General features: G+C 36.5%; 3 protein-coding genes across 3 annotated transcripts; all 3 read left to right on the top strand.

Annotated features, from left to right (window-relative positions):
* The first annotated feature begins 14,421 nt into the window (after positions 1 to 14,421).
* On the top strand, positions 14,422 to 18,267 carry LOC103869965 (F-box/kelch-repeat protein SKIP6-like). The gene has a single exon (XM_009148051.3). The coding sequence runs from the start codon at positions 14,656 to 14,658 to the stop codon at positions 15,808 to 15,810; it is 1,155 nt and encodes a 384-aa protein (XP_009146299.1). The 5' UTR covers positions 14,422 to 14,655; the 3' UTR covers positions 15,811 to 18,267.
* A 494-nt stretch (positions 18,268 to 18,761) lies between these two features.
* On the top strand, positions 18,762 to 19,659 carry LOC103870150 (multiple organellar RNA editing factor 8, chloroplastic/mitochondrial-like). Its single transcript, XM_033292720.1, has 3 exons — positions 18,762 to 18,801; positions 18,867 to 18,914; positions 19,181 to 19,659. Exons 1-3 carry the CDS (start codon positions 18,762 to 18,764, stop codon positions 19,657 to 19,659), a joined length of 567 nt encoding a protein of 188 aa, XP_033148611.1.
* Positions 19,660 to 20,690: 1,031 nt separating this feature from the next.
* TJLP1 (protein DJ-1 homolog A) lies at positions 20,691 to 23,018 on the top strand. Its single transcript, XM_009148050.3, has 8 exons — positions 20,691 to 20,870; positions 20,962 to 21,162; positions 21,390 to 21,539; positions 21,625 to 21,810; positions 21,924 to 22,004; positions 22,141 to 22,341; positions 22,427 to 22,567; positions 22,656 to 23,018. The coding sequence occupies exons 1-8, from the start codon at positions 20,850 to 20,852 to the stop codon at positions 22,851 to 22,853; spliced, it is 1,179 nt and encodes a 392-aa protein (XP_009146298.1). The 5' UTR covers positions 20,691 to 20,849; the 3' UTR covers positions 22,854 to 23,018.
* The last annotated feature ends 231 nt before the right edge of the window (positions 23,019 to 23,249 follow it).

Here is a 23,249-nt window from a genome sequence, read left to right as displayed (position 1 = left end):
TTTGCGACTCTGTCTCGTCCCTTTGATTTGTTTTTGTTAGCTTTTCTAAAAGATCGGAAGAACCCGTCTAATTAATGGGGGAGACCATTTGAAGAAAAAAAACGTTGGTATATTAATTTTTAGGTTTCTAAAGTTTTATAGTTTTTTTATCAAAGATTGAATCAAAAATAATTTTTATATATATACAATAAATTCGGTTATGTCAAGAAGAAGAAGTAATCTTTCAATTAATTAGCGGGGATAAATATTTTGGTTTGATTAGTAAGCAACATAAACATTCTTAACAGTAAAATTGCAGAAAACAAAATATAAAGTTGAAGGGGTTAGTGGGAGCTATATCTATAATGATAGTTAACATTTTAAAATTATATAGCTGTTTGTTGCCAAAACTGAATGTGGCTGATATTCTGGTACGTGATCTAGATTAAATAGTTCATGTGCATTCAAAAGGCCTTGCATTACCTATGATTCCTCTGACCTATTATTTTTCATCAAAAAAAAATATAGTTATTTGTTAATGGATTCTAAATGAGTGTTAATGGGATGTGAATTTCTAATGTTATTGGTTTGTGGATTCTAATATTCTTAATCAAATATAGTGTTGTTGGTTTTATGATTGTTTAATAACTTACAAAATACCTTGTTATTAAAAAGTTTAGTTTTTAATGATTCTATAATTTTATCAAATCTACTGTCATTGAGATTTGAATTCTAAACACTTTTACTTATGAAACAAAACTTCACAAATCTTGCATATAACCTCTAAATTTTTAAAATCACTATACTAGCATATTTGATAAACTTTTTAAATATGAAAAACTCTTTACAATTTTTTAAAAATTTAACAAATCTCTTGATTTCACAATCAACCAACTATTCATAAATTTTACTCCCATTAAGGCATTAACCCATTCTAACATTCATATAAATCAAGTGTTATTTGTTTGATGATTTTTAATGCCGTAATAAATACATTGTTATTCAAAAAATTGAGTTTTAACAATTCTATAATTCTATCAAAATTTTGTGTTATATGAACTTGAATTCTTAATTTTGTCAAAACACATCACATGACAATCATATGAAGCAAAATATAACAAACTAGAACCATATTAGTATAAGAACCAAAACAAATTTATCACTTATGTTCTTCCTAAACTCACAAACCTCGATGAGAACTTTGTCTTGAGTGGTCAATCTTTTATAATATAAATGCATGGTGTTTTAAAAGTTAGGCAGAGAAAAAGATAACTTTAGAACAAAAAGGATTTAAAAAATTTAGTGAAGCATAAACGAAAACCTCCAAAGAATTTGGAGAAACATAAACAAAAAGATTTGGCGAATGAAAGAAAAAAATCTTTAACCACAACGCAATTTGTTGTTGGCCGATGAAATGCACAAAATATGTTCACTACAAAATGACCACGATTTCAGATCTTGTATGGAGACACCCCAAGCTGCTTCACCCTTCAAGGAGGTTAAACCAATGAATCCAACTGCTTCACCCTTCAAGAAGGTTAAACCAATAAATCCAACTACTTCACCGTTCGAGTTATGGATAACTTGCACAACGAGAAAACTTTGGAGAAGGAACAAGATAAACCAAAGAAAGATACTCCTGGCATTGGATATAAACTCTTGAAAAATATGGGTTATAAAGATGGAAAGGGCCTAGGAAAAAAGAAGAAGATGGCATAGTGGAACATCACAAAATATGTTTACTACAAAATGATGATGAAAGATAGATAGATAATTTGAATCGAAGATCGCGACCATCGCGATGCATCATCATCAGCCAACGGATTATACATCATCACCATCTAAGGATCAATGTGAATCATCATCAGCCAATATTGGAACTCTTGAAAAAGATGGGGTTCAAGGATGGAAAGGAGCTAGGTAAATATGAGGATGGTATATTGGAACCTATCATGGCTACAAAACTACCGAAGTATATGGGGTTGGATCATGCAGTCCAATTCATAGAGGACCATCCTCCCAGCAAGAAAGGTAATATTGACATTCTTGGAGAAAAAACGTTGGTATATTAAATTTTTAGGTTTCTAACGTTCTATACTAGTTTTTAATCAAAGATGGAATCAAAAATAATTTTTTTATATATACAATAAATTCGGTTATGTCAAGAAGAAGAAATAATCTTTCAATTAATTAGTGGGGATAAATATTTGATGGTTTTGATTAGTAAACAACATACACATTGTTGATAATAAAATTGCAGAAAACAAAATATAAGTTGAAGGGGTTAGTTGGAGCTATATCTATAATGATAGTTAACATTTTATAATTAGATAGTTATTTGTTAATGGATGCTTAAAAAACTCTTTTTTTTATCTGAATTTTTTTTTAAAAATAATGATCAATCGCGGACCGTCACGTGTCTGTGGGACCAGTGAACAATGCAAGCAACAGCAGCTTGTGATGTCTAACTAAGCACTCATTTTTCTTCTTCTTCTCTTTTTTTTTTTAATTAAAAAAATGCTAAGCACCCCTTAAACACTCATGGTTAATGGTGCTCTAAAGGGGTGTTAATGGGATGTGAATTTCTAGTAATTGTTAAAATTATTAATTTCTAGTGTTATTGGTTTGTGGATTCTAATATTCTTAATCAAATCTAGTGTTGTTGGTTTTATGATTGTTTAATAACTTACAAAATACCTTGTTATTAAAAAGTTTAGTTTTTAAAGAATTTCGAGAAACATAAACAAAAAGATTTGGCGAATGAAAGAGAAAAAATCTTTAACCACAACTCAATTTGTTGTTGGCCGATGAAATACACAAAATATGTTCACAACAAACAATGATGAAAGATAGAGAATTTGAATCGAACAAGGACGATCGAGACCATCGCAATGCATCATCATCAGCCACGGATCATACATTATCAGAAACTAAGGATCAATGTGAATCAGTATCAGCCATGCATCATCAGCAGCAACTAAGGAAAAATCATCAAATTGCTGCTTCACTGCCATGGAGGAGAAACAAGGAATCGTCGATGTGATTTTCTTTCTCTCTACGATTGGTGGTTTCGATTAGTTATCCATGATCAATGAAATTCATCGAAAGATTCACGGGTTTAGTTGGTTCTTTAGTGGTTCTTACGATGCTTGTAATAATTGTGGAGCAACTGACCACAATTTCAGATCTTGTATGGAGAGACCCAAAGTTTTTTCACCATTCAAGGAGGTTAAACCAATGACTCTAGCTGCTTCACCGTTCAAGAAGGTTAAACCAATGACTCCAACTGAAGCAGTAAAGGATAAAAAGATAGTTCAAGTCAAGCCATAATAGAAACATCATAGGAAGAGGTGGAAGTTTGATCCATTGGCCAGCCCTAATGAGAATTTCGTAATGGGAGGTCAGACTCAAAACCAGGTAACTTCATGGGGACATGAAAGCCAAAACAAGCTGGTGTTGCAGGAGCAAGAGAAGTCTTCTTTGGTGGTATATTTGTTGGAAGAGGAGGAAAAAAAACATTTGATGAGTTTATAGATAACTTGCAAAACGAGAATGCTTTGGAGAATGAGCAAGATAAACCAAAGAAAGATACTGCTGGCATTGTATATAAACTCATGAAAAATATGAGTTATAAAGATGGAAAGGGCCTAGGAAAAAAAGAAGATGACATAGTAGAACATCTCTTGGTTACACAATTACCAAAGCACATTTGGTTGGATGGTGCTATCCTTTTCATAAAGGACAAGCCTCAGAGCAAGTTGAAAGGTAATAATATTGACCACGTGGATTAGTTCACATTTCTTCATTCTGTTGTGTTTCTTAGTCCCTGATTCGCATTATCAATTTTGTTACTAGTCTAATAGATTCCGCACTTGTTGAGAGAAACATAAACGAAAACCTCTAAAGAATTTGAAGCAACTTAAACAAAAATATTTAGTGAATGAAAGAGAAAAAATCTTCAACCACAACTTAATTTTTTGTTGGCCGATAAAATAAGCAAAAAATATGTTCACTACAAAATGATGGTGAAAGATAGATAATTTGAATCGAACAAGGATGATCGAGACCATCGTGATGCATCATCATCAGCCACGGATCATACATCATCACCAGCTAAGGATCAATGTGAATCATCATCAGCCAAGGGTCATGCATCATCAACAGCAGCTAAGGAAAAATCCTCAGAAAAAGTCATGGATGAATTGGATTACCGTATTTCACCTCTGAATTTGCCTCATTTATCACTTTATACAGTAGCCAATGGCTATTCTCTCTATTTTTTTCTTTCTATCTATGTATTTTACCAAAAAGGTCTTCATTTTTATTTTAACGGAAAAAGGCAGAAGAGCCTTCACTTTTCATTGTAAGATTATGTCTCCTTCAACGGAATGGTTATATACATGTGGGAGATACTCATTAGTATGTTTAAGTGTAAACTTAATAAATCAATTTTAGTAATTAAAACTCTATTTTCTTGTTTGACTTTCGTTTTAGTTGGTGACTATGGGGTTTTAGTACGTCTCCCATTTAATTAACAGACAATTTGAAAAAAAAACGTTGGTATATTAATTTTCAGGTTTCTAATGTGTAAAAGATGGAATCAAAAGTAATTTATACATATACAAAATATTTGGTTATGTCAAGAAGAAGAAGAATAAACAACCTTTCAATTAGTTTGTGGGGATAAATATTTTGTGATTTTGATTAGTAAACAACAAAACATTGTTAATAGCAAAATTGCAGGAAAAAATATGAAGTTAACAAGGTGTTAGTGGGAGCTGTATTTATAATCATTGTTAGAATTTTAAAATTTGGTTGTTGTTGTTAATGGACTCTAACATTCTTATTAAATCACGTATTATTCGTTTGACGATTCTTTAATGACAAATAAAATTTATGGTTATTCAAAAAATTGGGTTTAAATAATTTTATAACTATATAATATCTAGTTTTGTTGAAACTTGAATTCTTAACATTTTAGCTTATAAAACAAAACTTTCAAAATATTGCATATATCTTTAAGATTATTAAATCATTGTAGTAGAATAGTTTCATAAACTTTTAAAAAATGAATAACTCATTAGAACTCTTTATAAAATTAACAAATCTCTTGATTCTTAAAATAAACTAATTATATCTAAATTCATCTCCCACTAACCTCTCTAGAGTTATCAATAAAGATGCTGACTTTCTAAAATGAAGAAAAATCTTCAACCATAACTCAATTCGCTGCTAGCTAAAAAAAATACAAAAAAAAGTGTTTGCTACAAGATAATAAAAAATATAAATTATAAAGGAAATTGACTTGGCAAAAGAGATCATGATATATTGGAAACCATTATGGGCAATCAGCTTAAGAAAACACATCACATGACAATCATACGAAGCAAAATATAACAAACTAGAACCATAGAAGCATAAGAATCAAAACAAATGTATCACTTATGTTCCTCATAAACTCACAAACCTCAATCAGAACTTTGTCTTGAGAAGTCAATTTTTTCTAAATGTAAATGCACAGAGTTTTAAAAATCAGTTAGAGAAAAATAATTTTATGGCAAAAAAGATTTAAAGAATTTTGAGCAGAATAAACAAAAGCATCAAAAAACATGAAGCAGCATAAACAAGAAGATATGGTGAACTAAAAAGAAACAAATCTTTAACCACAATTCAATTTGTTGTTTGCCGATAGAAATGCACAAAATATGTTAATTACAAGGTAATGATGAACATGAATTGTAAAAATGAAAAAAAAACATGGTAAAAGGATCATGTATATTGGATCCATCTTGGTGACAAAGCTCCCAAAAATCTAGGACTAGATGGTGTTCTTCGGATCATCAAAAACCAACAAAAAAAAGTATAAAGAAGAAGAGAAATGGCAAAAAGTCATGAGAAAGGTGAATTAAAGATTCGAATTATTGTTTTTGATAGTCTAAAATGAAGTTTGTATTCTTTTTATTTAGTTTTTTTTATCATTAACATTATTATTTTTATTCCATTAATTGAAGAATTAATTGATTTTGATATAATTCAATTGTAAACATAAGTAATAGATGTTAATGTATACCAAAGTATTTGATGAGAATTTTAATACATTAGTCTAATTCTTATGTTTTAGCTTTCAAAGAAATCCAAATCTATTTGATAGAATAATTCCACTAATTCCATGAACTTTTTAATCTTTATATATGAAGGAGAAAACCAAATAAAATTTGACTAATGACAAATAACAAAAAAATAACAATTTATGTATTATATAACCAGAATTTTATTTAAGGAAATAGTCAAATATATACTTTTTGAAAATTTCGAATAAAAACTTTTACTAACGAAAAACTGATTAACAAAAACTAATAACCACTCACTCAATCCACTCCTCGGGCACATGGCATCTAGATGAATAATAATGATAATAAACTGATTAACAAATCTTTCTCTCTGAGTGTGAATCAGGTGATGATTGTTTCAGGAGTTTTTAATTTTAGTTTTTGGTTTTTAGATTTTAGTTTTTTGGTTTTTAGATTTTGGTTTTTGGTTTTCAGCTTTTAGTTTTGTTTTTGGCTTTTAGATTTTGATTTTGGTTTTTGGTTTTGTTGTATTTTTTTTCAAAAATTAATTAATGCATTATTTTAAAATAATACAACAAAATAGCAATAAATATTTAGATTTTGCAATTAAATTTTATCAAAATACTGTAATTATTATTTTAAAATTAAATACAATAACATATTTTAATATTATATTTTATGAAAAATACATTATAGTTAATATAAACCATAAAATATATATAAATTATGCAAAAATAAAAATATTAAATTTTGAAACTACTTAGAAATTTTTCTTATATAAATTATTTTAATTTTTAAAACTTCAAAAGCAGTAGTTTTTTCTTATATAAATATTATAAATTATACAAAAATTAAATACATAGAATTTTGAAACTAATTATAAATTTTCTTATATAAATTATATTTATATTTTTTTAAAGTTGAATGGCAATTTTTATATTTCAGGATTATACAATATACTTTATTAATAAAACATATTATGTTTTTTATAATTGTTTTTATTTTTAATGTGACTTATAATTATTAAAATAATTCAAATTTTTTATTTATAGAAACTAATAACTAAGTTTTAAAATTAAATATATTATTTATAAAATATATAAATTTATTTACAGATATGAAACACAAGTTGAAATATTTCACATTATTGTTTAAATGATATCTTATGTACAAAATATTTTATGATAATTTTACTGCTATGAAAATATTAATTATTAATGAATTAAAATGTAGTAGTTTCTACAAAAAAAATCAAAATTCGTTTTTCTTCATAAAAGCTCACAAAAGTTGGTTTTTGGTTTTTCTTCATAAATTGGTTAAAATTTTCAAAAACTAGTTTCTCTAAATTTTAGAGAATCTATTTATTGAAAATCTTGATTGGTAACTCAAATGGTTTTTACAAAAACAAAAACAAAAACCAAATACTTGATTGGATGAAAAATGGTTTCTACAAAAACAAAAACCAAAAACTAAATCAAAAACCACAAACAAGACGAACGGGCACCAACCTAACTCAACCGTTTTTCTTGCTTTTCCGGCGGCTTAGGCCGCCAGATTTCTAGTTTTCCTATTTATGTGTTTCCACACCCACATCTTGATGGTTTTGTGTCTATTGGTGTTGTCCAGATTGGAATTCTCTACTCCACACCAAATTCTCATTTCGTTAGTTCCGGTTCATGGTGAGTCTGATTGGTTAGTGTCTCAAGTGGCGACACTCACATTGCTATTTCTCCTATGGTCATCGGCGATGGTCCATGTCAAAAATTGGCGTGGTTTTCGCCTCCCTTAGGGAGTGTTCTTGTCCGGCATTTGATAATCATAATTCATGGTGTTTGTTAAGGTTCTAGGAGTCTAGAACCGAGATGTTCGGTAGAGAGAATATTGGAGAGAATATTGTTGTTGAGAGTTAGAGATAAGTATGAGAAGATATGAGAAGATATGTGTAAATCTCGATAGATACTTGTGAATATATAACGATGTATGTACGATGAAGTAAATAACGAGTATTCTTCTAGACTTTCTCTTGTCTTTCATGGTATCAGAGACACAAAAAGATTAAACTTGGTTGTGTGATCTGAGACGAGAGAGAAAAATGGTTGAAAGTAAAGAGCTAGTGGGTTCATCCAGTGCAGTGGGAGGCACGATGTCACCTTACTACTTGGGTCCGTCAGATAATCCTGGCACAGCAATCACGCCGGTAACTCTGAATGGAGATAACTATGCCGAGTGGGCATCAGAACTTGAAAACGCCTTACGTGCTAAGCGCAAGTTCGGTTTTGTGAACGGAAGTTTGAAGATGCCAGATGAGAATGAGAAGCCAGTGGAGGCTGAGATGTGGAGGACGGCAAATTCTATGGTTGTTGGTTGGATCAGGGTAACGATCTCGCCGGCAGTCCGTTCAACAGTGCCGTTCTCGCCGGATGCGGCCAAGATGTGGATAGAGCTCCATAAGCGTTTCTCGGTGGGAAGTGCTGTTCGTGTGCATCAGCTCAAAGCAGAGCTAGCTTCGTGTAAGCAGAGCGGATCCAGTGTCATGGACTAGTTCGGGAGATTGTCACAGAAGTGGGAGGAACTCCTGAATTGTAAGCCTATTCCAAGTTGTACTTGTGCGGCATCAGAAGTCTATGCAAAGGAGTACGAGGAGGAAAAGGTGCATCAATTCCTTATGGGTCTAGATGAAGCGAGGTTTAGCAATGTCAGTACAAAAATCATTGGGATGGAAGCCTTGCCGGATCTCAACTCTGTTTATCAACGTGTGGTGAGAGAGGATAAAAGGTTGGGGGCTTCACGTGTTGAGTCTAAAGAAGTGCCAGTTGGATTTGGGACTATGAGTGTGCAGAAATATGGAGAGGATGGAGTGACTGCGATGGCTGCGGTGGCATGAAATAGAAGTTCGGTTGTGTGCAGCAACTGTGGTCGAGCTGGTCATGAAAAGAAGAAGTGCTGGCAACTGACTGGATTTCCTGAGTGGTTTACTGAGCGGAACCAAGCTAGTGGACGAGGAGGAAGAGGTAGAGGTCGCGGGAGATCAACCTCCAATTCCACTAGAGCAAACATGGTGCAGGCGCAAGGAGGGTCTTCTGCAAATACGTTTCTGAACCAGGGTCAGCCTTTGCCACAGTTCACCGCAGAGCAATGGGCATCCTTGACATTAGGGGTGTGCACTTTACCCGATATCCGAAGCCGCATCCGAACCCGATCCAAAAAACCCGAACCGAAATCCGAACCGAAGTAGTAAAATATCCGAACGGGTATTGAATTAGGAGAGATTAGATATCCAAACCCGAACGGGTAATATCCGAACTCGAATGGATATCCGAAGATAACCAAACATATGTATAATTAACCATATATTTCTAGTTTACATCTCTCATTTTATATAAAATATTTATATTGATACTACACATGCTTTAAGTTCATATGAAATACATAGAATTACGGAGAAAATGATTTGCTACTCACTTAAAATGCATGTCAAACTTTTTATTTCACGAATTAACAAAAAGTTACATCCAAAATTTAAAAACAATAACCAAATTAATGTCTTTTTTAGTTTCAAAATGTTATGTCCAAATCTATTAACCATTTAATCTATTAAAAATAAAAAATTAGTTAAATGAAAGTTATATTTTTAAATACAAGAAATTTGAGAAATTAAAAATTAAATTTTTTTTTTCAAAATCTAAATATCCGAACCCGACCCGAAATAACCGAACCCAAACTAAAAATACCCGAACCCGACCCGAAATACAGAAATACCCGAACGGGTTCTATACCTCTATACCGAAATACCCAAAAATTTGAAATATCTGACCCGAACCCGAACGGGTAACCGAACGCCCACCCCTACTTGACAGCGTTGCTTAATCGTCAAAAGTCTTCTCCGATTCCCGATCGGTTAAATGGTATGGTGCAGACTGGTGAGGTTATTATAGACACTGGGGCATCACATCACATGACAGGGGATGTTATGGTACTTGTCGATGTTCGAAGTATCATTCCCTATCCGGTGAGCTTTGCTGATGGTAGCTATGTGATGGCTACTAAAAGCGGTAGTCTGTGTTTATCTGCGAGTTTAACGTTGAAAGATGTTCTATTTGTCCCTAATCTGAACTGTACTTTATTGTCAGTAGCAAAGTTGCTTCGACAAACTGGTTGTTTGGCGGTATTCTCAGACACTTTGTATATTTTGCAGGACCGTTTTACGAGAACTCTGATTGGAGCCGGTGAAGAAAAAGATGGTGTCTATGTTTATCGGGATGTAACAGTGGCGAGAGGTCACAGAGTTAAGGGTTCAAAGGATCAGACTGTGTGGCATCGTCGTCTTGGACATCCTGCTTATGGTGTTTTGCAGTTTTTGCCTTTTATTTCTGGTGTTAAAGACGTCTCAAATAAATTTGGTGGATACGATATTTGTTTTCAGTCTAAACAAACAAGAGAAGTGTTTTATGAAAGTCTTAATAAAAGTTCAGCTCCCTTTGATTTGATACATGTTGATCTTTGGGGCCCTTATCGCGTACCTTCATCGTGTGGAGCAGTATATTTTCTAACCATTGTAGATGATTTTTCGCGAGCTGTGTGGATTTATCTTTTACTGGAGAAGAGTGAGGTGAAGCATGTACTGCCGAATTTTGTTGCTCTTGTAAAACGACAATTTGGCTGGGAACTCAAGATGGTCAGGAGTGATAATGGTACTAAATTCGTGTGCCTCTCCAAGTACTTTGCAGAGAGGGGTATAGTGCATCAGACGTCTTGTGTAAGTACTCCACAACAAAATGGAAGAGTAGAGAGGAAGCATCGACACATTTTGAATGTTGCTCGATCACTACTCTTTCAGGCGAATCTTCCGGTCAAGTTCTGGAGAGAAAGTGTTTTAACTGCAGCTCATCTTATAAATAGGACCCCTACAAAAGTCCTTCATGGCAAGACACCGTATGAGCTTCTCCACGGGAAGCAGCCGTCGTATGATAACCTCAAGATCTTTGGATGCTTGGGTTATGTGCATAATGCGAGAAGGGATAAGGATAAGTTTGGTATGAGGAGTAAGAAATGTGTATTTATGGGTTACCCATATGGAAAAAAGGGTGGAAGCTGTATGATATGGATAAAGACGAGTTCTTGGTGTCTAGGGATGTAGTGTTTGATGAGACATCATATCCTGATGTTGAGAAGAAGGAGGAGAAGCTGCCGGTGGTGCCACCTCCAGAGTGTTTAGAAGTTCATGATGAAGACCTGCAGACTGAGATGATATTGGACAGGGGGAGTGGCGAATCAGTACCTGCGAGTGTGGAGGAGCAGGCCTCTGCGGATGTTGTAGAACAGCGGACAGAACCGGTGGTAGATACACAGGAAGGAACTGTTTAAGATAGTGTTCCGATTGTGGGAGAAGAGGTACTTGGCAGGGGTCACAGAAAGACAACTCCTTCGGTGAGGATGAATGATTACGTGCTTTACAATGCACAAGCTATCGCCGATAAACATGACGCCATCACCGGTCTACAGTCAGACGTCTCCTCGGCGGTTCCAGGTAAACCATAAGTGTTATATCCCATTACTGATTATATATCTGATGACCAATTCTCAGAAAATCACAAAGCCTTTCTAGCAGCTGTTAGTGCAGGAGTTATACCTAAGAACTATAAGGAGGCGTTTGCTGATAAGAGATGGAATACGGCAGTTAAAGGCGAGGTCCATGCTCTTGAGCTGAATCGAACTTGGGATGTCGTTGATCTTCCTCCTGGAAAGAAGGCAATTGGGTGTAAGTGGGTGTTTACAATCAAATACAATGCGGATGGTACGGTTGAGAGAAACAAAGCGAGGCTGGTTTGCTGCGGTAATCATCAGATTGAAGGTGAGGATTATGAAGAGACATTTGCACCTGTTGCAAAAATGGATACGGTGCGTACGCTCCTGGAGGTTGCAGTGGCAAAGAAGTGGGAGGTGCACCAGATGGATGTAAGTAATGCCTTTCTTCATGGCGACTTGGAGGAGGAAGTATATATGAGATTACCCCCTGGTTTTCACTCAGACGATCCGGGGAAGGTATGTAAACTGAAGAAATCCTTATACGGCCTTAAACAGGCTCCAAGGTGCTGGTTTGAGAAGTTGACATCAGCTTTGAAGCAGTTTGGTTTCGAGCAGTCGTATGAAGACTACTCCTTGTTTAGCTACGAGAAGAATGGAAAGTGTGTACGGTTTCTCATTTATGTCGACGATCTCATTGTCGCAGGGAATGATCATGAGATGTTGGAGAGGTTCAAGAGACACAGGAGTAAGTGTTTTCTGATGAAAGACCTTGGCAAAGCAAAGTACTTTCTTGGCATAGAGATTGCAAGAGGACCTGAAGGGATGTTTCTTTCACAGAGAAAATATGCACTTGATATTGTAAGTGAAGTTGGGATGCTGGCAAGTAAACCTGTGTCGACTCCAATGGAAGTGAATCACAAGCTTCTGCAAGTTGATAGTAAAAGCACGAGCCCTTTCTGCAAAGATCCCGTGAAGTTTCGGAGACTGGTAGGACGACTCGTTTACCTAACTATAACGAGGCCTGATTTGAGTTATTCTGTGCACGTGCTGTCACAAGTGATGCACAAGCCAAGGGAGGAGCATTGGGATGCTGCGATAAGAGTTATTAAATATGTGAAAGGAAGCCCTGGCCAAGGCATCCTGCTGAGAGCTGATAGTGATCTCAAGATTCGCGCATTTTGCGACTCGGACTGGTGTGGATGTCCGCAAACTAGGAGATCATTGTCAGCTTACATGGTGCTGTTAGGGAACTCGCCTGTGGCATGGAGGACCAAGAAGCAGGATACTGTGTCACATTCTTCCGCTGAGTCTGAATATAGGGCAATGTCGGATGCGTTGAAAGAACTGAAGTGGTTGAAGAGACTGCTGGCTGATCTTGGCGTGAGACATGAAGAGCCGATGGACTTGTATTGTGATAGTAAGTCAGCTATCTATATTGCAGCGAACCCGATATTTCACGAGCGTATGAAGCATATAGAGACACGTGAGAACAAATGAACAGTTGGCGGATATACTAACGAAAGCCTTGGGGACATCTGCATTTCATTACTTGTTGTCCAAGTTCGGAGTGTGTAATCCACATGCTCCGACTTGAGGGGGAGTGTTAAGGTTTTAGGAGTCTAGAACCGAGATGTTCGGTAGAGAGAATATTGGAGAGAATATTGTTGTTGAGAGTTAGAGATAAGTATGAGAAGATATGAGAAGATATGTGTAGATCTTGATAGAGACTTGTGTATATATAACAATGTATGTATGATGAAGTAAATAACGAGTATTCTTCTAGACTTTCTCTTGTCTTTCAGTGTTATTGTGTCGGTGTTGTTCTGTTAACCTTCTGGGTGCAGTGTTCTTATTACTCTGGATTTATCCATTGAGTATCATTGGTTTCAGTTGGTACATTGTTACTTTAAACCGCCATGGCCGGATGAGTTTTAAGTATGGGTCGCTTATAGGAGAGACATGGGAAAGACGTCTTGATCAATCATCTCTTGGTCGCGCCGTATCGTTCTACAATGGGGTGAATCTCACAATAATGTTTGCAGTGAGTCACCGGATGAGAGTTTCTCTGAGGTCTCTAACAGTGGATGTTCCCCATTCTTGGAAATGGATTATATTGACGTGACAACTGAAGAGTCGAAGAGTGGCTTCGATATTTTTAGAGTAGAAGCAAAATCATGATCTGAGTATCCATGATCATGATCGTATACGACCAGATAACGGCGTCATTTACCATACATGCGTCTCTCAGACTCTCTCAGACTGATACAGCCAACATACAGAGAGACATGGAAGCTTGGATTATGAATGTCATAATACGTATTTGGAGAATTGGTGAACAAGTCAACCAATACATAAATGGAAACAAACCAGAAGGATAAAGCTAAACCCTCTTAGAAGGTGTTGGATACGTAAGCATTGGTATCCATTTGTAGAAACGGAATTTCATTTAACGGAAGTATTGGGTTTCATTATGCTGTGTGTAATAAAGAGTTTTGGCCAGAAGTTGCTAGCTAAACACACATAATTCGTATCAAAATAAGTTCGTCCATGAAGAAGGAAAATAACATAGTGAAAACTCTGTTAGCGGATAACTCTTTACTTCGGGAAGCATCGTCAAATTCACTTCTCTTATTCTATCGGCTAGGCCATATATTTGCTTATGTAATGATATGTTTTTCGGAAATTCTGTATATTGACATTGTAGTTCTTTGGTTAATCCATATATGTACCATATCAACATTTTCAAGATTAATAAAGTTTAAATTTCGTTGAAAAAAAACTTTACTCGATTTATTTTCTGGTATTATATACTAGTTTGTGCTTTAAGAAATCATTATTTCCTTTTAGTTTTGTTTTCCCTAAAAAGTGTATATAGATTTTTATTATATAATTTGTGTTTAAAAAGGATTATTTCCTTTTTGCTATTTCCTTACAACGTGTGTAGATAGTATTATCATTTTTATATATAGTCGTCAGGCATGTCAAGACCAAACTAATGAGTTAAACTTGCTTGAACGCATTGTAAGGAAAAAAAACAATCTCACCAACAACAAAAAAAAATTGATCCCTCTGGTAATCAATGAAAAGCAGATCTGCGGCGGTTTGTCAATTGAGAGCAACGCCATCGCACTGTAAAACGAAGAAGAAGAATAAGAAGACGAAGATGTGTGGGTTATGGTCGTTGCCTGAAGAAGTGGCTATGAACTGCCTGGCTCAGGTATCGAGAGTAGACCTCGCGGCTTTGGCTATGGCCTCCAAGGCACACCGATCTCTCATAGTTTCCCCTGATTTCCAGCTATTGAGATTCCAGATGGGTTGTCTCGAGCCAAATCTCTACGTATGGTTGCACGTCTTACCAGAACCTACCCCGCGCTGGTTTATCCTCAACCCCGTGCACCGTCGTCTGAGACCGATCCATCTAAAATCCTGCAAGGCTCCTCCGGAATCATCGTCCTCTTTCGTGTTGATGAGTTTTGGGGTGTTTAATATTGGTGGGCTAGTAAACGGCAAACCCACCTCGGATGTCTCCTTCTTGGATTGTTCCAATCACACTTGGCACTCTGTTACGCTGATGAAGATGGCTCGTGCTTCAGCATCGGCACACAGTATAAACCGGAAGATATACGTGCTTGGAGGGTGCGGGGATGACGCTGATTCCTCAAACTGGGCAGAAGTGTTCGATGTAGAGACCGAAACCTGGGAGTTCTTGTCTGTTACTAGTCCGAAGATGCCCCTCAGTATCCGACAAAGCGTGTTGATGATACAAAAGAATGAGGTTTACGCGGTGGATGAGGATGGTCAAAGCTTCTCCTTCTCACCAAGTAATGAAACTATATCGAACGGAATAGCGGATTCTAAGCCAGGATACAGAAGCGATTGGTGTTTGATTGGGGGATTGTTGTTCTGTCGTGGCACCCGCGGGAAAATACTGTGGTGTTCTCCGTATGAGTTGGATTGGAAGGAAGTGAAGGGTTTGGATGAGCTGTCCGAATATGATATCAGCAAACTCTGCAGAAAGTCTGATAAGAACAAGAACATTGTCGTCTTCTGGAACTCTAGCTCTCTAGGCTCTGAGCCTTTGGAGATTTGGTCTGCCGAGATTTCCCTGGAGTTACGCCACCCACACGAGCTTTGGGGGAAGATTGAGTGGTCTGGTTCTGTCTTCACACTTGATCCTCTCTCGCACTCATACGGTGGCATTAAGCTCTTGTATGCTGTGTCTATCCGTGCCTGAAATTCCTCAGTTAAAAACTATCTATTCATTTTTGTTTGTTTAGTTGCAGTCTAATGTTTTTGTATAATTTGCAATCCACTCAGAAAGCTTTACTCTTGTGCTTGTTATTTTGTCAAATTTTCGTAATCTCATCTCTCTCAGGCTGTACTTAGATTCCTTCTCACTGACAGGTATAATTTTGCTTTCAGTTTCTGTTTCTGGATATTTAGATGATGAAACGCTAACAAACTTTACTAGCTACAACAAATTTTGGCCTAATTAGGTCCATTGCTTTGGATGAACCTTGGCTTGTTTCTCTCTCTTTAAAAGAAAAATACTAGAAAAAAATGAAATGTGCAAATATGTAACTACGTAATCAACACGAACAAAACAAAAACAGAGTTATCATGAATAGTGAAAAGATGTTTATTTGAGAGAGATTACAGTGAAAACCAAACTCATACGATTCTGTAATACCCCGATCAATTCAGAGAAAATAATTATATATTGACTGTGGTTGGACTGTTGGCGATGGTCAATCTTTTAAAACGTGGTCCGAACCGTGACTGAGTGCTACCTCTCAAGAACAACCCTATGGGACCAGCATCCAAATCCGGCAGTTCTTTAATGGTTACTGATCTATTGCAGCCAAGCGGAGGAGATTGGAACAGAGCCGTAGTGCACCAACTGTTTCCACTTGAAGAGTCAAAGATCTTAAGCATAAAAAGTATCAAGCAAAAACAGAAAGACCATGGAGAGTTCGTTAGTGTCCACAGGATGCATTGTCTTCCACCAAACACCACATATCCTTAGAAATATGAAATCCGAGAATGTATGTAGAAGTGCTTTTTTGTTTAACCGAGGAACATGTTTTGGAACACATAGAATGCCTTGGAACACGGTTTAGGCCGGTCCATGTGAATTTTTTGTTTAACCGAGGAACATGTTTATAACAATGACCGAATTGATCAGAAAAGGAGGTAAAAGGGTTAGAGAACCGTGTTTGCGCAGTTACTGGACACCAATCATGTGGTGCGTTGACATTATGGATTTACCCTAACTGGATGAGAAACCTTGTGGCTCAAGACATAGATGGATAAGGGTAGACCACACTTTATATACGGCTGCCTTGAGTTGGAAATAATGCTGCTTTTCACCAATTCTCTGGCTGATTTACATTGAATTTATCTGAAATGCTTACATGTTTTTTGACGAGGAAAATGACGTACACTAACTAAAGAAGAATTAGAATGGGTTAAAGGTCGTAAAAGAGGAAAACTAAAGCCTTGTCTTCATGCTACAACAATCAAAACCCAAATCCTGAGTGAGAGTGAGAAACCAACCTTTTTGTTTCAACAACTCTGTAAACTCAGTCACTGAACAGAATCTTTTAACCTATATAGTTTGGGTTTCTTTTTATACCAAAATATTGAGAACTCATGCTAGGCTTTTCATCAGGTTACGTGAATCATCCTCCATTGTCTACTTTGGGACTGTCTAAGGTTGAAGGTTGAAGCTACAAGAGCTGATGTTCTTCTCTCAGTATCGTTGCTGCTTTCTTGGACTGACTCATTCTTGGATGCAGAAACTCGCTCTCTGAAAATGCAATGCAAGAACATCAACAATGCTGGTTGTTTTGTAATATATCAAAAAAAAGTAGTTGATGCAGAGATTTTTACTTTGGTAAAGAAGCATGCTGTCTCTGATAAAGCATTCATGCCAGGAGAGAGTTGGGTTTGGTTTGGCAAGAAGATAAAGGTTGTCAATTGCTGGCCAGTCCTCATTTGCTTTGTGATTTTCACACAGTCAAGCAAAAGTAAGCTGACACCAAACCAGGGTGAATGCGCCTCAAGTACAAGGATGCTGTTGAAAACAGCCGGAAAGCTAAGATCACTAGTTCCCAAAAGGACAAAGACTACCCCGGATCAAAGCAAATGAGACGAAGAACAGTTAAATGTTCATGACATTTTCACTGTCAAGCTACAACAACGGAATCAAGATGGAATTGGACTCAAAATTCGAATATGACAAAAGAGAGGAAGAGTATATCGACTTTGTATTCATACCAAGACATAACTAGTTGAAGCATATATCAATCACAAACTTGTACAAGCACAAAAATGTCTAGCTTCATGCTAGGTTAGATATAAAAGCATAATCATGTTTTGCTTCTAAGCAATAGTATGTTGGACTAGGCAGAGACAGGAGTGGGGTTATGGAGACTGAAGCCTATACAAGGCTCTAAGTTTAAAAACCTAAGGCTATTTGAATTGCACAATAAAGTGATCTTTAAAAAGAGTGATAAGGTCATAGTTACCGTCCAAGTCAGAGAGCAACTAGCTTGACTTGCGAATTTCTTCATTTAGAGATAAATATACACATCAATATTTCTGTAGAGACAAAAAAAAAAATCAGAACTGGGGTGTGAAATTTCCGTGAAAAATCAATTAAGCAACTCAACAGACTAAAAAAAAAAAATCAATTAAGCAACTCAAAATGAAGACTCAATTCAAAAAAATCAATTAAGCAACTCAAAATGAAATTAAGCAACTCAATTAATCAATTAAGCAACTCAATTAATCAATTAAGCAACTCAACTAAAAAAACCAATTAAGCAACTCAACAGACTAAAAAAAACTAAAAAAGAGAAAGGAAGAAAACGGTTATCTTAGAAGAATAAGAAGAGAGTTCACTGATACAAGAGGCTGATTGGTGAGAAAAAAAAAAAAACTGGTTAACTTGAAATTGCAAAAAAAATAGTTATAAATATAAATCAGAGAGAAAAGATTCAGGGGAAGAATACCAATTAGTAGCACAACGTTACCTATATAAACAAAAGACACCACCAGTGAACGATATACAAGTAGCAAGATACCGATCAAAGATACCATCTTCTTCTCTTTCTGCATTCCCTCTGTCTCTCTCTCTCTCTGTTTCACCAATCAGCTTTCATAGTTTCTTGTCATCCAACGATGGAGGAGAAACAAGGAACAAGCCGCGAGGTGAGATTACGTCTCTATACACTAGATTAAGATTTAAAGTAAGGCTTTTTTTAATTTGTTTCTGTAACTCTACAGAGTTGCCAAAGGTGCTTCTTTCTGATGAGAGGAACAAAGACTTCCGAGGTAAGGCTTAGTGTGTAGAGTTGCGTTGTTATTCCATTAGTTCACATTAATCACTCTGATTTGTTTCATACCTTTGTATTAGATAGACACATTGGCAGACTTCTATTAGACTATTAATAGTTTTTTTTAACACTCGTTAATAAGTTTGGGTGCATACTTAGACTTGCTAGTGATATAGTCTTAGTAGATTTTGCACTTGTTGAGAGTTTACATCTTTCTAGTGATCTATTCAGAGACTTGATATTTTTTCTGATATTGGCGTTCAGGGGAACCTCTCATCGATGGGAAAGCTGTTTCTTATGATCATAAGTACCACGTCCAAGAGGAACGGATAAGGAACAAGGCTACAGCAAACTTTGCTAGACGCAGAAACTATGAGAGGATAATAGCGAACGTGGCAAGAGGCTCTCCTCCCCAATGTCCACCTCCTATGGGTGACTCTGCACCCCCTCCACCTCCCATGGAGCAGAATTACGAGGCACCACCACCACCGAACATGGGAGGACAAAGGCCTCAACCAAACTATGTAGAAGCACCAGCGCAGAACAACAGGGGAGGAGCACCAACGCAGAACAACATGGGAAGAGCACCAGCGCAGAACAACAGGGGAGAAGGTCCACCAAATGCAGGATGTTCACGTAATAACAACAACGACCAGGAGCAGAGTGGTGGAACGCAGCAGGCACAGCACCAGAACAACTATCCACCTAAACGAGCTGGCAGCGGGAACCCATACCAGGGTTAAAGTAGTTGGAACCAGTCGTGGGTTTTCTTTTAATATTGCATTCTGGACATGTATAGATAATCTGAGGAAGCGATTGAGAGTACAGTAGCAAGACTTTGTCTTCAGTGTTTTGTCAGTCTTGTATTGTGTCGAGACAATGCCATTCGTTATCCTTTATTAACCCAAAAGACAAAAAAATATTCTCATAATCCCGACTAGTTAAGATAAAAAGACGGATATGATCCCACATGATACTAGATCATCAATATCCAAAATACTTTTGTCATCTAGTAATACTATTCAAAAGACATTCGTAGGCGCCATTAATTCAAGATATATACTAAACATCCAAATACCATTTGAGATATATTTAATGAAAATATTCAAATAAAATGAATACTATGACTTTTGAGTTTCAAATCCTGACCAAACCATATATATATAACTGGTCCAGGTGAAAAAGGAAGACAATTCTGCCGGCTACGAGGCAAGATCTTCGATTCTTCTTCGAGTTCAAAGATTTAATCCCAACCCCAAAAGAATGATATCTTCATGCATACAAAATCATCACACGCTATCTTTAGCCCTATCAATAATTTTCATGGGGTCATATATAATCCATTTTGGTTAACGAATAATGTGTGAAATCTATTTAGAGAGTGGGAGTTGGTACTTTTTTGACCCGTTAACACAACCACAAACCATTTTGAACACTATTTTAGAAAAGAATATCCCGGTTCACGCATACATTCATCTGGTTTACTCTGCTACAAGTGTCAACTTGCTACAAACAGCAACACGTGCATGAACTATATCAAGAACCGGGACGTAATCTCGTTTGTCCCAACACCTTTTTTCCTCGCCAACCACACGCGACTCGAAAGCAAAATAGGACATTTAGGTTTTATCCAATACGATGACGTGTAACACTCAAAGTAAAGACATTGCCACATTCTACCAATCATGGCTTGCCACGTCTTCATGATCTGCTTTTTCCCCGGTGCATACGTCATCGCACACGTCTAACTTGTACGTCTAGCTTTTGATCAAAGTGAGATAGAAAATAAAGTCGTAAGTGGAGACTCTGCACTATATTAACCCCACAAGTGACACTCCTTTCTCTTCACTAAACTCCAACTCCATTATTCAATATACAATCTTCGTGACTCTACAGTTGTCTCTCTCTCTCTCTCTCTCGAATCTTAGAAACTATGGCTTCATCTACTAAGACGGTACGTCATCGTTCTTTCCCTCCTCGTACGTAACGGATCTTTTTAATTATTATTTGGAGTTTATCTTGATGATCCGAGGTTTTTTTTGTAGGTTATGATCCCTATTGCTCACGGTACCGAGCCACTTGAAGCAGTGGCGATGATCACCGTCTTGCGGAGAGGTGGTGCTGACGTGACGGTGGCGTCTGTCGAGGATAAAGTTGGCGTTGATGCTTGTCATAACATCAAGATGGTCGCTGATACTCTCCTCTCCGATATCACCGACTCTATTTTCGACCTTATTGTTCTCCCCGTAAGTTTGCTTCTATAATATCAATTATCACTAGCGATGTTCAATACTCCCTGCAAATAAAGTTGGTTGTACAAAGCTTAATTTCTTTTATGCATGTATAACACTAGTTCACAGAATCTTACCCAAAAAAAAAACTAGTTCATAGAATAACTGTTTTTAATGTTTTTTTTTAAATACTTCAGAGTTGTTTTGCTGATATTAGTATTGATTATATGATTGGTAAAAAGGGAGGGCTTCCCGGAGGCGAGACTCTTAAAAACTGCAAACCATTAGAGAACATGGTGAAGAAACAAGACACAGATGGAAGACTTAACGCAGCTATCTGTTGTGCTCCTGCTTTGGCTCTTGGTACTTGGGGTCTTCTCGAGGGCAAAACAGTAAGTCATAAGCGATCAGTACTAAGCAATGTTACTTCTAGTTTTCAGTTCTTGTTGGATTAATTTGGGGTTTTCTTGCATGCAGGCAACGGGTTACCCGGTTTTCATGGAGAAACTTGCAGCTACTTGTGCAACTGCAAGTGAATCAAGAGTTGAGATAGATGGAAGGATTGTGACAAGTCGAGGACCAGGAACCACCATTGAATTCTCCATCACTCTTATTGAGCAGTTGTTTGGTAAAGACAAAGCTGATGAAGTCTCTAGTGGCTTGGTATGTTTTTGTCTTAATGATTTCTATTAGAAGCAGCATAGTAGTTAAGCTATGGTGTTCAAACTTGCTTTGTCGTCTCCTCTTGGACTTACTTGTTCTGTTATTGAAACCAGCTGGTTCGTCCTAATCCTGGTGAGGAGTTTACCTTTACCGAGCTTAACCAAACGAACTGGTCATTCCAAGATACTCCACAGGTACATATGTTCATATGCGGCCTCTCCACTTGGTCCTTTAACATACTCCAAGACAAGTCTCTGTTTGATGGTTATATGGATTCCTAGGAGCATAGTGTGTTGTAAAGAATCTAAAGATAATGTTTCCATGTTTCAGATTCTCGTTCCCATTGCAGAGGACTCAGAGGAAATTGAAGCTATAGCGCTTGTAGATATCCTCAGGAGAGCAAAAGCAAACGTCGTGATAGCTGCAGTTGGTAACAGTTTGGAAGTTGTAGGATCTCGCAAAGCTAAGTTAGTAGCAGATGTGCTTCTTGATGAAGTTGCAGAGAAGTCGTTTGATCTGATTGTGTTGCCTGTGAGTGCTTATTTTCAAAGAGATTCATTGTAAAAAATAACAAAAGCGAAAAAAAAATCTAATCTCTTTGATGTAACACATTCAGGGAGGTCTTAACGGTGCACCAAGATTGGCAAGTTGCGAGAAATTGGTGAATATGTTAAAGAAACAAGCTGAAGCAAACAAACCTTATGGAGGAATATGCGCATCGCCTGTTTACGTCTTTGAGCCTCATGGTTTACTCAAGGTGCATTATTTGTATTGTGAAAACGTTAAGTATCAATATTCTTGTTATATCTTAAACTGAGTTATAATATGAGATATGTTTTGTATAGGGTAAGAAGGCAACTACACACCCATGTGTGAGCAACAAACTTTCGGACCAGAGCCACGTTGAGCACAGAGTTGTTGTGGATGGAAATGTGATAACGAGCAGAGCTCCAGGGACTGCAATGGAGTTTTCACTTGCGATTGTTGAGAAGTTTTACGGGCGAGAGAAAGCGGTTCAGCTCGCCAAGGCAACACTTGTGTAAATTCAAAAGTATGAAATGTGGAGAGGCTGCAAGGGACGTGATAAAAGGGGTTTTATGTATCTTTCTGTTGATGATGATGAGTGACTTTGTAATGTGAGCATTTGGCTGAATGGAGTGTGAATTTTATGTCTTTAATAAATGAATAAACAAAGGTTATTCTACTGAGTTTATGTAAATTAGACAGTTAGTATATGGTCGAATCATTAACTTCTGGCCCAGTTAGAAGGTTGGTTCACACGAGGAAGATATTTTATTTTACCTCTAAATAGTAAATAATTGTAAACTACAGATTATTTTCATAAAGACAAATTTCCCTTAACTCTAAAATACGTAAATATAAATCAAATTCTAGTGAAAATACTGCAAACATGAACATTTGACCAAAAACACTTCTCC

Source organism: Brassica rapa, chromosome A05 (genome assembly GCF_000309985.2).
Source record: "Brassica rapa cultivar Chiifu-401-42 chromosome A05, CAAS_Brap_v3.01, whole genome shotgun sequence".
Taxonomy (NCBI): domain Eukaryota; kingdom Viridiplantae; phylum Streptophyta; class Magnoliopsida; order Brassicales; family Brassicaceae; genus Brassica; species Brassica rapa.
The sequence above is the reverse complement of the archived record's forward strand: the minus strand, read 5'-3'. Positions and strand labels throughout refer to the sequence as shown.

Coding starts and splice junctions, on each gene's coding strand:
- LOC103870150 (XM_033292720.1), top strand. CDS start 18,762: ATGGAGGAGAAACAAGGAACAAGCCGCGAGGTGAGATTAC. Junction 18,802..18,866: donor AAGCCGCGAGGTGAGATTAC/GTCTCTATACAC, acceptor GTAACTCTACAG/AGTTGCCAAAGGTGCTTCTT. Junction 18,915..19,180: donor GAGGAACAAAGACTTCCGAG/GTAAGGCTTAGT, acceptor ATTGGCGTTCAG/GGGAACCTCTCATCGATGGG.
- LOC103869965 (XM_009148051.3), top strand. CDS start 14,656: ATGAAAAGCAGATCTGCGGCGGTTTGTCAATTGAGAGCAACGCCATCG.
- TJLP1 (XM_009148050.3), top strand. CDS start 20,850: ATGGCTTCATCTACTAAGACG. Junction 21,811..21,923: donor ATGAAGTCTCTAGTGGCTTG/GTATGTTTTTGT, acceptor TATTGAAACCAG/CTGGTTCGTCCTAATCCTGG. Junction 22,568..22,655: donor AGCCTCATGGTTTACTCAAG/GTGCATTATTTG, acceptor TGTTTTGTATAG/GGTAAGAAGGCAACTACACA.